This window comes from Catharus ustulatus, chromosome 4 (assembly GCF_009819885.2).
Source record: "Catharus ustulatus isolate bCatUst1 chromosome 4, bCatUst1.pri.v2, whole genome shotgun sequence".
In the NCBI taxonomy this organism is placed as follows: Eukaryota; Metazoa; Chordata; class Aves; order Passeriformes; family Turdidae; genus Catharus; species Catharus ustulatus.
In genome coordinates this window covers 45,210,804-45,227,219 of record NC_046224.1, presented here as the reverse complement: position 1 = coordinate 45,227,219, position 16,416 = coordinate 45,210,804, and the positions used below count along the sequence as shown (strand labels likewise).

The following is a 16,416-nucleotide window of genomic DNA, read 5'->3' as shown; positions in this document are numbered from 1 at the left end:
TTTCATATGATGAATGCCAATTAGTGATTGGCATATTACACTGTTGTCTATTTTCTGGAAGTGACAATAAGTGAGTAACTACAGTTAATAAGAATTATCTTAGTGAGATAATGTGCATCACTTCAGAAGTTGCTCTGCTCAAATTTCATATGATTTTTCAATGTATTTCTATTTTCTTGGGCAGTGATAAAGCTTTACTAAAAAAGTTTTCAGAAAGTAACAACAGCCAGATGCCAACTGATCTAACAGAAATGCTATCACAAATGTTTTTAAAGGACAAATACCTGGAGTATAGAAGGCTCTAGGGAGAACTTATAGTACTTTCCAGTTTCTAAAGGGGCTTACAAGAGACCTGGAGAGGGACTTTTTACAAGGGCAGGCAGTGACACGACAAGGTGGAAGGGATTTAAACTGTAAGAGGACAGATGTAAATTAGTTATTAGGATGACATTTTTTACTGTGAAGGTGGTGAGAAACTGGAACAGGTTGCCCAGAGCAGCTGTGGATGCCCCATCCCTGGAAATGTTCAAGGCCAGGCTGGATGGGGCCTGGAGCAGCATGGTCCAGTGAATGGTGTCCCTAACACAGCAGGGGGTACAAATTAGGTGATTTGTAATTATTGCTTTCAACCAAAACCACTTTGTGATTTTATGATTGTAGTGTCACAGACACAGCAGAAAAGAGTTGCTCTCTCCATGTTAGAGGGTGTATCTAACATATGTCCAGATGACTGGGTATTCTTCTGTTTTTTAAATGCAACCACATTATCTTTAAATGTAGCATAGTCAATGTCATGTTATCACTCCTGTCAGTGCAAAATATCACCCATCTTTCTCTATCTCCTAGCAACTGCTTCCCACTTTTTTTACTTGCTGTCAAATTCTTTCTTCATTCTCTTCAGATCTGCAGCCTATAAAGAGCTTTTTAAAAAACAATTGCATGCTAGAATTGAATCATTTTCCCCCCATTTATTCTATTGAATAAAAGTTCTCCTAGTTACCTGCTAATGAATAAAAAGACAGTGACAATGCTGACACAAATACGCTAATTTTGTTTGCAAGAATATTAAGTATACTTTTCTACCATTAATTAATCTGAAGAGGACCAGTGGGTTTTTCATTCTTAGCTTAGACAGTAACATCTGGTAGCTGCTTTCCACTGTAAAGATCAACTGGACACTTTTCTTACAACACTGACCAAAAAACTGGGTTTGGAGAAGTTACTTCTTTCTCCTTTCCAAATGCACATTTTAAAAGTTGAACCCAAAGTTTAAAGCAAAAGAGGAAAAAATGTCTGCAGGACAATAAACATTTTTCAATTGATATTAGAAGTCAAATAGAACTATAGAATGGCACAAGTAGTACAATAATTTTTCTACCTTTTGTTCTTCCTGAATTGCATATAAGGACTCTGTACTTCCTATCTACTCAATGTCTACTCTAACCATGAAGTTAACATGAGCTTCTGTTTTTATTCAGCTCTAATGATTTGTAGGAAATATTGCCTTCACTTGCTCTTTTATAAATGATTCCATGTATATTCATATATAATATCACAAAATATTTTGTAGTGCCGTCTTACATTGGTTCTACAACTTTTCATAGCATGGAAAAAAACTCACAGAGGTATGAGCTACTTAGCAGCAGAAAGAGAAGAGTTTGAGACCTGTAGCATTAGGAAGGACAGGGTAAAAACTGAAGGGAGGTTTCCACTCCATGAATACTGCTGCAAATTTCACCTCACTTATACAATAGCAAAGGCTATAAGAAAAGTTAAGTCAGAACTTCACATTGGTCCTAGCCCAAATCACTCCTAATGTTTAAAACTTCACATTTTTTTAACAATGCTTGTTGTTTGAGAGATATAACCTAACCTTACACTCAGGTGAAACAGAATCTAACTTCTCATATGATGAAAATTTAAAATTGCTAACAGAACTGCCCATGTGCTTTGGTTTTGCGTTTCTAAAAGTGCTAGTATAATTACATATAGAAAAATCTTATGAAAATATGTATAGCTTCTGTAAAATCAAATTTCTAAATAATAATAATAATAATAAATGACAATAATAAATACAGTTAGTGTGATATCAATTTCATTTGCAGTGACACAACTTACCCAAGGAGACACAATGAGATTTTTCTGAGTGACACATGTAATGGTGAGCATTTCTAAACTAAATTAACTCTATCTTTGTCCCCATGCTCTAAAGCAAAAATTCTCACAAAATACATTAAAACTGCAAAACCAGTCTGTGAAAACTTTTGTTTGGCACTATTAAGATCTCATACAGATAATGGGGCAAGACTAAATCATACTCTTACAATTTCCTACTTGCTAAGAGATACCTACTGGGTTCAGCCAAACAGGACTGACTCTCTCACATGGGAAGCTCGTGACAAGCTTTCATTCTGCAGGGCTGTGGCATGTGGATAATGAGAAAGATCCTGAAGGAGCTGTCAGACTGAAAAAACTGCAATGACAGCCATGTTTTCTCAGAATGATGTAATCACAGCTGTGGTCTCTCTGTGGTGATCTATCTTCTGGACAAAAGGGAAAGGCAAAGCCCAGACTTCATGTAATAGAATGTCCATAGACTTTGAAATAAGGTATCACTCCTGATTATTTTATACTTAAGTAGACCTGCCTAGAAATTGATATATTTTATTTTCACTTTCCAATCTGTTAGTTAGTAGGTTTCATTGCATTTTCTTATAGTAAGGAGGATGGTTTTGTAGTTCTTGTACTGTGCATGTAGGAATCCTTTCATGATCAGTCAATTTTTGTGGCAGAGCTTGTTACAACACATCAAGATGTTTTAGTGGAGGGAGCAAAAACATGAAAGAAAATTTGCATTTAGGAATAATTTTAAGATTTTCTTCATATTTTTGTAAGTTTAAAAGGCAAAACTTCTCATTAAAATATTTTTTATGCTTTTCCATGAATGTAACAGCTACATTAATAGTGTGTGAAGAAAAAAATTGAAGAAAAAAATTACATTATTCATTTGCATGATACATTTCCAGTGCACTTTTGACAGTTTTTATTGCTCTTTATCTGTTAACCTACCTCAGCTTTGTGTGCATTTTCTGATGGGACACTGTTTATTTTGCTGCAACATCAGTGCATTATAAATCATGTTTTTCGTCTCATTTTTACAGTGAGGTTCTGCCTGCAGACCTCCCCTGAGCACAGCAGCAGACTCTGTGCAAGTGAAGCATTGCCCGCAATACAGGAAGACAAGACGTGCATAAGTCAAAGGCAATAGATTGACTCCATCCATGGATGCCAAGAGACTTGATTACTTTGTCATAATAAAGCCTTTTTCATCTTTGAAAGTAGCAGAAGTCAGGGAGATTCCTGATGAGTGGCAAACTCACAAATGTTTTGTCCCTCTTCATGAAATAGTGGAGTTATCCTGGCAAGATCCAGGAAAGTGAAGCTGGCCAGTGTAGGGAAGGTTATAAAGCAAATCTTCCAGAAAGCATTTTCAGGCACATAAAGGACAAGATGGTGATTGGGGAGAGCCAGTATGCCCTTGTCAAAACCAAATGATATTTGGCCAACCTTACTGCCTTGCATGATGAGAGGACTGGCTCCATGGATGAGAGGAGAACAGTGAATGATTTTTGTCTTCACTGAGATTTTCTGCAAGATCTTCCATTTATCTCTAGGGAAACTGATGAGATGTTAATTGCTGAAATAGATTCCGTGGTGCATCAAAAATGGACTGGACTGCAAGGTTCAGAGGCTTGTGATCAGTGACACAAATCTTGGCACAAAATGCATAACTCTAGGGAATGAGACTGGATTTGGGAAGACAAAGCAGTTTTGCAGAAAAGGCTTAGTGATGAAAAAGGCCAGCATACAGTTTGACCAGTGGGTTGGAGGAAATGATTATTTCCCTCCAGACTTTTGAGTCTGCATTTGGTTTTGGGCTTCCTGGTAAAAGAAAGACATTGGCAGATTTCAGTGAAGGCCCACCAAGCTGACCATGGGCTGGAGCACACAGAATATGAGACAGAGTGAGAGAGCGGGATCTGGTCAAAGTAGAGAAGGAAAAGTTCATGGGAGATCTAATTGCTGTCTACAACCAGCTAAACAGAAGATGTGGAGGAAATAAAGCCAAATTCTTCTTGCAGATGCAGGAAGGAAAGATCTTGCAGGACAAGAGGGAACCAGTGCAATACTCAACAACAGAAACTCCAGATAGGCATTATGGGGAAAATTACAGCGAGGGTGGTGAAACACCAGAATAGGTTTTCTGCTCAGAAATATTCAGAAGTTATTGGACAAGACCCTAAGCAACCTGAAACAGTTGGCCCTGCTTTGAGCAGGAGGTTGGGCCAGATGTCTCTCAGGAGCTCCAACCCACATTGTTCTACTACTGCCTTAAAACTTCAATGCATTTTTATATCTGGATTGATATCTTATTTCTGAAGGGTCTGAAACAAATCTGTCTTACATAATTTTTCTGTCACCATGCAGAATATATGACTCACATGCCATAAAAAAATTTTAGCACATTTGGGTTCATGCAGTCTTTTTTACTTTCATTATTTTTAAATAAAAATCACCATAATGTTGACAATTTGTGAAAGCATTATATTATCAAGTATCTGGGTGATATAGGCACCATCTTTCATCCAATCCTTTCAGAGACACTGCAATAAAACCAGGTATTTTTGTATAGGATTTTTACTTGAAAATAATATGTGCTGGGCCTATAACAAATTATCTAAAAATAATTTATTAAACTGTTTACTGGACTTATCTCAGAATGTTTTATAGTAAAAATACGATTTATTGCATCAAATTAAAAGGCTCCACACATAAGTAAACAGCATGTCAGAAAAGTAATTTTGACCAACCAATTACAAAATCTCTTTTATAATGAAACTAATCTTCTGTTAATATGATTGCAGATGGTTGACTTTTCTACCCTGATAATTGTCATTACCAGTGGGACAGGAATCAACTAAATACATGAGATGTCTACCTCTGTCATTCCAAAGTTTTTTGATGTGATGAATACTGATTTTAACTTATTACATTTAAAACAATACAGGAATAGAATTTTCAACAATGTAAGTCATTTTTTAAAATAATGCAAGTCAAAATATTACATGTAGCTTCAATCTAATTTGCTACAACAGTTTTTTAAATGGGATGTAAAATAAACTGCATGGTACCGAAACACTAAAACATTCACAAAAAAAAATGTGTAAGAGGTACACAACTGTTGAGTAATCAGAATATATTTAAAGTTTAGTTCTTACTATTTTCTCATACTTATCCAACACTATGTCAAAAACGTATAAAAGCTGGAGAGCTTCCTACCCTAGTTTTCATGATATTTAAAGTGCTGGATAAAACATCAAAGCTCAGAGCATAAACCCCATCAGTCCTCAAAAGATCTTTTTAATAATATGGTATTTTTTAAGACTTAATGACATCCAAAAGCTTATTACTGTGGCTAGAATTTCTAGATTTTCTTTAAAGATGCTTTCATGATATCTGAGTAGAACATATAACCCAAAAGATATACCTAAACACATAAGAAGTTTTTATTTGGTCTAAGTTCCTTAATTTTAATAAACTTTGAACCTAATATGACTCACAAACCACAGTGCCTCATCCTTTTAGTACCAATGATACATATATTACTATATATCTACAGCTACCTTCATTAAGTCAGCTTTCTGAGTATATTTCTTAAAGTTAAATTTTTTACTGTGAGACCATTAAATTGGTGCTGTACAGTATAGCTCATCTGCGCAGTCAATGGTTTCAGATGCTGTGCTGCACAATGCCATCCCTGCTTACCCAGCCATCTCAACCAGAGAAGCAACTCAGCAGCAGCAATGAGCAAATCAGCCAAAACAGACCCTGTAAGGAATGAGGTTCTTTGCTCATGAGCGCTGTTTCTCACGTGCTCCCTGCATGTGTAGTTTTGAGGCACTTACTAATTCAGATACGTCACCTTACAAGCACGTTGTTTCCAGACTTGAACTAGATTTATGAATACATGTATCCAGTACTCAAGGTGATAATTCATAGCTGTACAAAGATTCATTCATTTTGAACGGAGTCTTTCCAGCACAGGATACATGAGGAATGCAGCGGAAAGACCCTCTTCATCAGCATGACTTGATGCAGTTATCATTGGTTTTACCTTGATTCTGCAGGCCCTTCATCACTTCTGATAATGAAGAATGTACTACTTACTATAGGCTATGCTACTTGTAAAGGGAACACTGTCCTTATGCAGCAAAGGTTAAAAAGACCTCTGAAATTTAGGAGGTTTTCCTCCTAAAAATATCTAAGAGCCAAATTCCCTTATGGAGTTAGGAACATCTTGCCTCTGTGTGTTTTTAAAATTTGAGATATACCTACACTTTCATGGTCTCAACTTAAAAGCACATTTTACCCTCAATAAATTCCACAGGGTCCTCTTTATTTAGTGACAAAAAGGAGAAGCATGCCTGGTAGGAGTGAGATTTGCTTATTTTGAAGTCATTTCTATTGTCTACAAAAGATAGTTGAAGTGACCTCGAGTGCATTACAGCTATTGGCCATACATTCTTACCATCCAGATTTCTCTGGATACCTGTAAATGCTCTAAGTGCAGGGTTTATTCCAAGGACTCAACAAACAAAACTCTTGCTCTGCTGCATCATAAAGCACAATTAGGCAAGTTGAAGAGTGTATTTACTAAGTCTTTTTTTCCATACTGTACCTTTTCATCCAAAGCCTTGTGGTGCTCAAACAGAGATTTCAGAGCTTTGAGGACCTCAACTTCACTGGAAACTCCCGAGGGAGACTGTGCTTGCCGTTTCACCACTGTCATCCTCAGGGACCTTTCGTGTCTTGAGACAAGGCACTCCAAATGCTCCAGCAGCAGCTATTGGATTCGAAATAAAAAGTTATTAATTTCTGTGCCTCTAAATGCCACAGAAATTCTAACTACAGACTGCATGATACCAAACAGCAGTTTTCCTTTTCATTGTAGGAGAGATTGCTGGAACTATTAGCTGTATTTCATATTTCTAAATCAGATGGAATAAATGGAAAAATAGAAAATCTATTCATGATTTCATTTAAAACTCTGCTATGAAAAGTAAGAACAACAAATCATTAAAGATTTTACTAAATTAATTACATATTTACATATCATTTGTGATAGTAATTGATGAGTATTGACAGTCAAATAAGCCAAGACAGTCAAAAAAAAATGTAAAAATATTAAATAAGTTGCCAATTAATTCAGTCTAACTGTAATACGTTTTCAATTTATCTTGAAAGCAAATTAACGAATTATGTGGGAGTGAACAGTATATTTTACTATATTTTTAAGACTATTGATTAGAACTGCCACAACTAATGGTGTTCATCACTAGCACATGCTCTAAAATATTCATTGTCTCTGTTGTTTTAAAAACACAACAAAAAACAGAGAAGTCCATAAACATCTGTAAAATAGACCATAAATAACATTTTTTAAAAACAGATTATATTTAGTTTTCATTATTACTCTGAGCTTAAATGAAAAACGAAAATTGTATGTTGATGTTGTGTAGAAAATTCCTCATTTGCCTATACTTTCATAGGGCTACCATTGCTGTTTTTAGTGCCTGAACATTAAAAGGACTTGGTCAGCTGTAAGATAAATCAGGGTAGATAAATTCATGAATCAGAATGCATGTTAAATGTACTGTAATTACAACAAACAATTATATCTAAGTCATTGAACTGGAAATCCAAAGTCACATGGACAATTGTTTAAAATTTCTCCTTTAATTGGTTCTTAATATAGCTACTATTATTAAATACATATATTTGTCTGTAATCCACAGTTATTCTTAGTTACATAATGGTTTCTATTCTTACATTAATTACTAGACATAGAAGAGCAAAAGCAGAAGGCAATTACATTAGAGATGTAGTATGTTGATATTAAGTCAGATTAAGAATGATTATGGCTTGATGCCATCTTTGCTTCAAATATGATCCTCCTGTCTGGATTTGCACCTGGTTGTTATGTTACAATAACTATATTCTTCACAAAAAATCATGAATGAATACGAGAACAATGTTAATACAGAGTTACAATGACTCCCCGTAGTCAAGAAAGGAGGGTCACCCTCTCATTTCTGAATCCAAGTCGTGGCCTGTATTTATCAAAAGCAAATGAACAAGAAATTAACTAGCTTTCTCATCCCTAAAGGGTTAACAGCAGATATAGGTGGATTTTTAATTATTTGAGGCAGTCCGATGTAGCACACAAATTTGAAGAGACCACTTAATGATAGAGCCATCAAGAATTCAGCATGCGGCTATGGGAAGTTTGCAAATTAAATGAGAACTGAATATTTTCCAAATATTTGCAGAGTATTTCTGTTCATTGTAGTACTTAAATAAATGATTAATTGCCATCATAAATAGAACTGAATTGCTGAATTTTGATCCAAATTCTTGTATCATCATAGTTTTTCTAGGCCATCTAGTTTATCTGGGAGAGAGCTAGAGGAAAATATGACAACAGCTGATTTCTAATTCTTCAACTTACTCTCTGTCCTGTCTCTTAAAAGATTCTGTGAGGGTGCAGGCTAACTCTGCCCAGCTCTACAGGCCTAGGGTAGACAGAACCTGCCTCTAATCCATGCTGTGCACTTAGATTTCTCCACAGTCATTCCCACCTCCTGGCTGACTCTATTGGAGCCTCTGCCTTGTCCTGATCAGTTCTCTTTAGGTAGAAATTTTTCAATGCATCATAGCTACATCTGGATCAGTCTAAATCCAACCAAAAGGCTACAGATTTCTGAAGAAATTGGGGAAAAAGGGAAACATCAATCTACAGTTGCATTTTTAGTATGGCCATTCCTTCCACATAGCTGGAAGACAGCTGTAGCTGTCTCATGATCAAACTGACTCCCACTAAACCAGTCCACGGCAACAAAACCTTGGCAACCATTTTTTTGGCCTAACTCTGAGCAAATTTATCATATTTTGTGTCCTACTACCCTAAATGAGTTATCTCCCAGACAAATGCTGTGACCATTAGGGACTTTTGAGAGCCTGTATGCAAGACTTTGTTGGAAAGGAAAATGGGAAAATCCGGTTTAGGAGAGAAGAAAAGTGATGGCGACACGGACACCTTGACATGGAAAAGGAATTACACACAACCTATAGCAAAGAGATAAATAAGGATCACACAAAAAACCTCCTAACATACATCCAGAACCTCGTTTTGAACTCATGCAAACAGACAATCCCAACAAGGAATGGGAAGTCAGCATGGACAGAAGACAAGGAACTTACTAAGCAAAGCCAGAACAGAGATCAAATGATGTGATGAAGAGCTATGAAGAGCTCTTCAGTGATGAAGAGCTAAAACAAGTTAAACAAAGTTTTCAAGTAGAAGACAGCAGAGTGGTGGGAACTCAGAATTTCTAATGGGATGATTGTGGAGGAGTTTGCTATTTGAGATGAACTGTACAGCACTCTAGTCTGTAGCAGAGCTACAGATAACATATTTATGTTACATTACTGCCATGTTAGAAACATACATAATACATGATACTAAACCAATGACAATCACCCATTTAACATACACAAAAGCTAAGTTTGCTTTTAGCTTAGAACTACCATTTCAGAGAAGAAAAAAACAAATTCCAATGTCTGCATACATTTCATAGTTGTTACATAAATCAAGTGCAAAATGCTATGTTGCCTATTTTACAGTATACCAATTGTCACAGCTCTGTCAAAAGACCCATGGAGAACCAAAACAGTGCTTAGGAACATTTAATACTTTTTATTTCTGTTCTTATTTACTGGAGCATTTACAGTCAGTCATTCTTCTGGAAACTACCTCTGAACACTGGACTCTTCCTTACCATCAGCTCTAGGAATGCTCAAGAAGGCATGCTAATATAGGTTTCTCATTTGTAAAAATTTCTTGTTTTTGCTTTTCAACAAAAATAACCTCTGTTTCTTCACAGATTCTGTGAGCACTGTTAATAGCAAAACCAGTGGAGTAGGGAATACCATTAACCAGGTCTCTTCGTGAAATATTACTCCCAGTTCTGCTGAAAGGGAAAAAAAACCCCTAAGGAGTAGGACATTTGACTCTAACTGAGAACCCAATAGCAAATTTTTGCCCCCTGCTCTAGTGAAATGTTAGACTCACAAATTAATAGAATTGTTTAGGCTGAAAAAAAGATCATCAACTCCAAACATTAACCCAGTACTACCAAGTCCCTCACTAAACAAAGTGGCCAAGTGCCACATCTACACATCTTTTAAATACCTCCAGGGATGGCAATCCGACCATTTCCTTGGGCAACCTGCTCCAATGCTGTATCCAATCACCATGATAATCTTCTTGATGAAGAAATTTGCTCTAATGCCCAACCTAAACTTCCCCTGGTGTAATGTGAGGTCATTGCCTCTTGTGCTGTCACTTGTTACCCGGGAGAAGGGGCAGACTCCACCTGACCTACAGCTCCATAGAGTGATAGAGGCTCCCATGAGCCTCATTTTCTCTAGGCTAAACATCCCCAGCAACCTCAGCTGCTCCTTGCAAGACTTGTCCTTCAGACCTTTCACCAGTTTTATTGCCCCACTTAGAACATGTAACAATAGTTGCTGTTTTATTCAATGTTTCCCCAATTACAATTATATTTTAAAAAGGGGTAATAGATCTTCCCTGCTTCCCTGGGAAGTGCAAATGTCAACAACACTGACAGAATTATGAAGCACCTCAGGGCTACAATGATGGGGGAATGGAATATAAACATAAAAGATTGACGTTGAAGATGATGGTGTGTCAACCAATGTTTAACATCTGAAGGAAATCACAATAACTGGTGGGCATGCTGAGGACTTCCCTCCACATATGTAGCTCAGTAATTCATATTCCAAATAGTTGTGAATATATCACAAGATTTCACATTGAAATAAGATTGTAACAATAATGGTAATTCATTTAAACTGCAAAAGAATTGTTAGAAACAGCTTTAGGGATTCGAGTAAGTTGCAATTAAACTCTGGCATTAATAGTGATCATGGGCTGCTGAGCATTTTCTGCTCCCTCATGCTGTCAAGTTGTTACAGTTGTCAAGCACTCAGAGGGACAGGCAGCTTGCAGAGAAAAGAAGATGAAGATCAACAGCAGCAGGTAGGACAGAATCACCCACGCATCACTGCTATGCTTTTCCTACTGGAAAGCATAAGCTTGACAATGAATTATGAAATAATCTGACAAGAGAGTTTTATACTGGGCAAATTTTAGGATGCTCAAGATGCCACGCTGACTATCATATCTTATGTAAATAGGATTGTTTCTGAAACTCTGGACTACTTTTTATAAGCATAAAAAGATACAAAAATAATAATTTAAAAACTGAAAAGATTTAATGGTATAAACTACATTTACATTGGCACAGATTATCACCTTCCATGCTCTACTACACCATACCATCATGACTACATGGACACTGATTTACACATAGAAAATGAAAGAAGCTGAAATACTCATTTTAAGGAAAGATGGCTCAATAATTTGAAATTAGTGTGACTCAGTAGAGTTTGCTATTACAGCAAACTGGACCTGGATTTTAATCAATGTAAAATATTTTATCTTAACTTTCATTATTTTTGAAACACTTGTTTTTTAGAAAAAGTTAACAGCAGGATAATAAATGGAGAAATTAAGGAATCAGCAGATGATAATGGAGAGAAAAGGAGAGTCATAAATAAAGAAATACAGGGAAAAAGACTGAATTAGACACATTTAGCTTAAGGTATTCCTTAGAGGAATGAGGTAACTCACTAAGAAGACAATTCTCCTCTGAGGTTCATCTTAGAATTTCTCACCAGCACAGGAAAAATGGAATTTTCTTTCAGTCTATATTTAGAATTCAGATTGTTCAGTGAATCTCCATCTCTAGTGTGAGCAGAGAAGACAAGTAAAGTAAGCTGACATGAAGACTACCTCTAAAAGCAGTCACGAAATCAGTGATTTTTTTCAGCATTGCTCCACAGTAATGGCCATCACTTTTCACCTATGGTCAGGTGGTGTCACCTCCAACAGCTACACTGGTGAATTAACAGTGAAAATGTTTCTCTGAAAAAATAAAGTTATAGCCCAACTACTGTATGTCTGTCCTGAACAGAAATCAAAATGTGAGCAACCTAAAATCTTAATGAAATCACACATATGTGAAAGCTGTGAAAGAAAATGTAACACTTGAATAATTGGACACAAAACAATAGCAAGAAAGGGGGGATTATAAGAATAATGAATAGAAATATAACTACTACACTACATAGATTGCCCAACACCACATATTTATATAAAAACATGTAGTTATTGAACAACTATCTATTAAATTTACTACATTATTACAATACTTTCTGAGATAAGTTCTTTATTTAAAAAAGAGACACGAATCTACAAGATAGTCAATAACATTGGGCTATGATATATACTGTTACTTATATTATTGAATTCATGTTTTGCCTTGTGCAGAACCTTAGGAGATCAATATACTTATTTTCATGTGTACAGTGTTTTTAGGCTATAAGAATTCATCATGTTTAAAAAAGAAATAGATTACCTGATAGATTTTCAACCCCTATGAAACTGATTTAATTTAAAGGACATATGAGAAAATGAACTAAAATAGGTAAAACCATACTTTGAATTTGAATCCTAAAATATAGGTTAAGTTCTGACTTATAGGTATAATGAAACTGCAGTGCATAATTGCAGCTATGTCATAAACCATTCAATAAGGAATGGAGAAAATAAAATATGGATAAAAATAGATACAACTCAGCCTTGTTCACTTTTATAAATGCTTCATCTCCTAAGACATGAAGCAAGAGAGTTAATGACACTGTTACTGCTGTTTCATTTATTAACAGAGGTATAATTTTTTTGTTTCTAAACTGTTAGAACTAAAATATTTCAGACCAGTTTGTGCAAAAAATTTATACTTTATTAAAAAAGCACAGATATGTTTCTGGTCCTTCTTTTTTGTAGGGAAAAATCTACAATCAGATTAATCCATAGCAGTACTGGAACATATTTTTTTCTCCTACCAAACCAACCCCCAAATTTCCTCATAATAATATTCTAATGTAATAAGTTAATTCTATGCATTTTTTCTACTTCAAAAGAATACAAAGATGAAAAATATTTTCATTTAAATTTAAACAGCTAGTGTTATTTTATAATTTCCATTAAATAACATGCTAGATCACAATGACTTATCTTCCAGTTTCAGAAAAGATGCCATCTTTCTGCATGCCATAGATGATCATTCTATCTAGAGACTATCCAGAGAAATAACTGTAAGAGTCTCTAGTAGGATATTTTTTATCTGTTTTCAAAGTCCCATACAATGGTCTTCCAGTGAGAACCTGTCTGTCTTCCCATTCACAACACCACACAATCTGGGCTCCCACACTTTCTATTTCGCCTCGTGTATTGATAGATTAAGTTGCCAGCTATGTTCTTAACATGAAAATATTTCTACTGTAATGTGTCAGAAAAAGTTAATTATCATAGGCAGCAAAAATACACATTCAACAGCAAATACCTGAGACTACCATCAGAAGGATTGAATAGAACTTGATTAAATACTGGGGTAAAGTTTAATTTCTGGTATTTTGGCTGAGATCTGAAGGGTATTTTACCCAGAAAATGTAATTCCGTTATGGTCTCTCTAACATGTTACCGTCAAGATCTGCTACTACAGCTTGGCATAGAGTGGGAAATCAGGATGTGAAGTGAGCTTTGTGTTTTGTTTGTTTATGTGATGAGCAAAAACTGTCTGAGGCTGTTGCCAGAAGATTAAGAAACACATAGGTGTGGGTCTAGAGTAAATAAAATACTGCCAGTTAGGCATAACTGAAAATGTAAAGGGACTTGGAAGGCTGGTGTGTACTCAGGACCTGACAGAATTGCCACTTTCATTCCTTTCTGCTGATATTCAGTTTGAAGGAAGCAGAATAGGAGGAAGCAAACAGTATCTTTTTTACTGTTACCCCAAGGAGATAAACGGTTGGATTAAAAAATTCAGGAGCTGCAATTTGGTACAGAGCATCTTCATTTAAAAGCAGCAGGAAGTGCTACTTGGGACAAAGTGGTTGCAGTGAATAGTTCCAGTATGTGTGGTGATGCATGAGCGTGTCCTGTGCAGTCAGGTGAGTCTCATTAATGTAGCCAAGCTAGGGCTGGCTTAAGTATGAACATTAGAGGGATGGACAAAAGATGCACTAGTTGGACTAACTTCATATATGAGAAAAGACATTTAATTTTCTGTATCAGTGGTCCTCCAAATATTATTATTTTATTTGAATCCTTGCTAAATTAACAGAAAAATTTTGGAACAATTTTTTTTTTTTTTTTTTTTTTTAGAGAATATTAAAGTTGTTTTGCATTAATAGCACCATAAATCTCAGTTTGCAAAAATACCTGTTTATAGGCAATGCCTTCCCAATGAATGTTGCTGGAAATCTCATCACTAGCACATCATCGAGACTGTGTGTTGAAAACAACAGCTTTTGCATCTAAAATGCTCATCTTTCCCTATCAAAGGAGTATCCCTATAGAAGACAGCATTACTATTACAGCCAGCACTGGAATATATTGTAGTACATGGTAGCCTAAAGCCTGGCAAGAACATAAATATGATGGGGTAATAACTTATTAATGAAAATGCTAGAGGTCAGGGTAAGGCATGTCTGAATTTTTTCTCTCTCCTTCTCCATTAATATTTGGACTCTATCTTCCCATTGTTTGCTGTAGCATCTCCTGCATTCCCTGTTTTTTCATAGCCTAAACATTATGGTCCTCATTTTGAAAACACAAGTATTTAACAATTTTAGTAATTTTAACTTGCAAGGATTACAGCACAGTAACTCCCATTTGTTGATATTAGTTCTCTTGGAAAACCTCTTGCCAATTTTTCTTTTATACAGCCCAAGAAACATAAAAATGGATGATCTTTAAGCTTCTTGCTCTGCAAAGAAACTGCCTGTGACAGAGATCTGTCTGACTTAAGAGATGAAGTGCAGTTGAGTCAACTTCCTTTTCCCTTACAGTTCTTTGGCAAGTGACTATCTTTGGCTACTAAGTTTAGTCTTAGAATTTTTGCTAGTCTGCACTGCTTGTATCAGACCCACACTAGATACTGGTGCACTGCAGTTTTAACACACTAAAGCTGGTGTTCAGTGGACTTTGCAGTGAAATGGATAAAGAATTTTTTTAATTTCTAAAATAATACACATGTAGGAGTCACTGATAATTTAAGCAGCTATAGAAAGTCTTCAGACTTCTTTTCAGCTGACATGATTTGCTAAACCTGGAAAATGCAGTGCAAATCCTACATGTTTCTAAAAATTAATTAGTTAATTAATTAATAGGAGAAAAAGTAGCTCTCATCTATACCTCCCATAAAATTTTCCAAACCCATCATCTCTAAGAATTTTGTACTAAATGTGATCATCTCCTGAACATCCAGAAAACCATAGAGGTAGATGGGTCAACTTTGCCTCTTTGTAGGCATTTGTTTCATGTGTCCTGCCTTGAATTTCTGAATGCTATGGCACTTTGGTGCTATAGATGGGGAGAAGAATGCAGAGAGAAAGGCTCTCTCTCAGGTCTTTTGGTATATATTGTTAGATTCTCTTTAAAATGCAAATTAGCTGACAAAGAAGAGATGTTAGCTGAGCATGCAAAATGCTATTAGTTTATTAAGAAAATTGGTAAAGTTACACAGATCACAAAAGAACAAAATATGCATATGAGAAATCATTCTTGGTGTTCAGCCTCGAGATCTATTTTGTATGTGCACTACCAGCCTGTCTCCCACCTGATCTGGCACTGCTCCATCTCTTTTCTCACACCTTTCCACAAACATCATAAAGTCTCCTCTGCTACCTTCCTGTGTTACTAGATCAATTCTGGTTTGTCCAGACACTTTTATGTGCAAATTATTTTATTCTGAAAAAAATTCTGTCCATCATTTGAGAATTTTCAGAAGATGCTGTATGATATATTCTTGTTCCCAGACAGAATAGTATCTTCTGATTGAAGCAGAACACGATACATTTCAGGATAGAATCTTGTCCCCACTCAGCTATACAGCAAATGCCACTTACTTCAAGGGTAACAAGGCTGCATGTAGACTACACAACAGACTGCCTGTGGTATGTGTGGCAGCCTTCATCTCCTCCTTATTCAGATCAAATCCAAGGCAAAACTGATTGTCTGTTTTAACCCGCCTTTTGCCTTGATAAGAGATGAGGATATGTGCAGGCTACTCAGCACGAGTCCCTTGCTTTAAAAGACATTTAAATTGAATGACCTTACCATGTTACATATTAAATCTCCTACAATTT

The 16,416-nt window shown here is 35.9% G+C and overlaps 1 protein-coding gene across 13 annotated transcripts in view; it reads right to left on the bottom strand.

Moving 5' to 3' along the window:
• The window catches only part of PPFIA2 (PTPRF interacting protein alpha 2), a 289,892-nt gene that overhangs the window by 97,949 nt on the left and 175,527 nt on the right, over positions 1 to 16,416 (bottom strand). For all 13 annotated transcript variants that reach the window (XM_033056917.2, XM_033056913.2, XM_033056914.2 and 10 more), the window contains one exon: positions 6,740 to 6,904. In XM_033056917.2, coding sequence (XP_032912808.1) covers positions 6,740 to 6,904 — 165 coding nt within the window. The remainder of the gene's footprint in view (positions 1 to 6,739; positions 6,905 to 16,416) is intronic.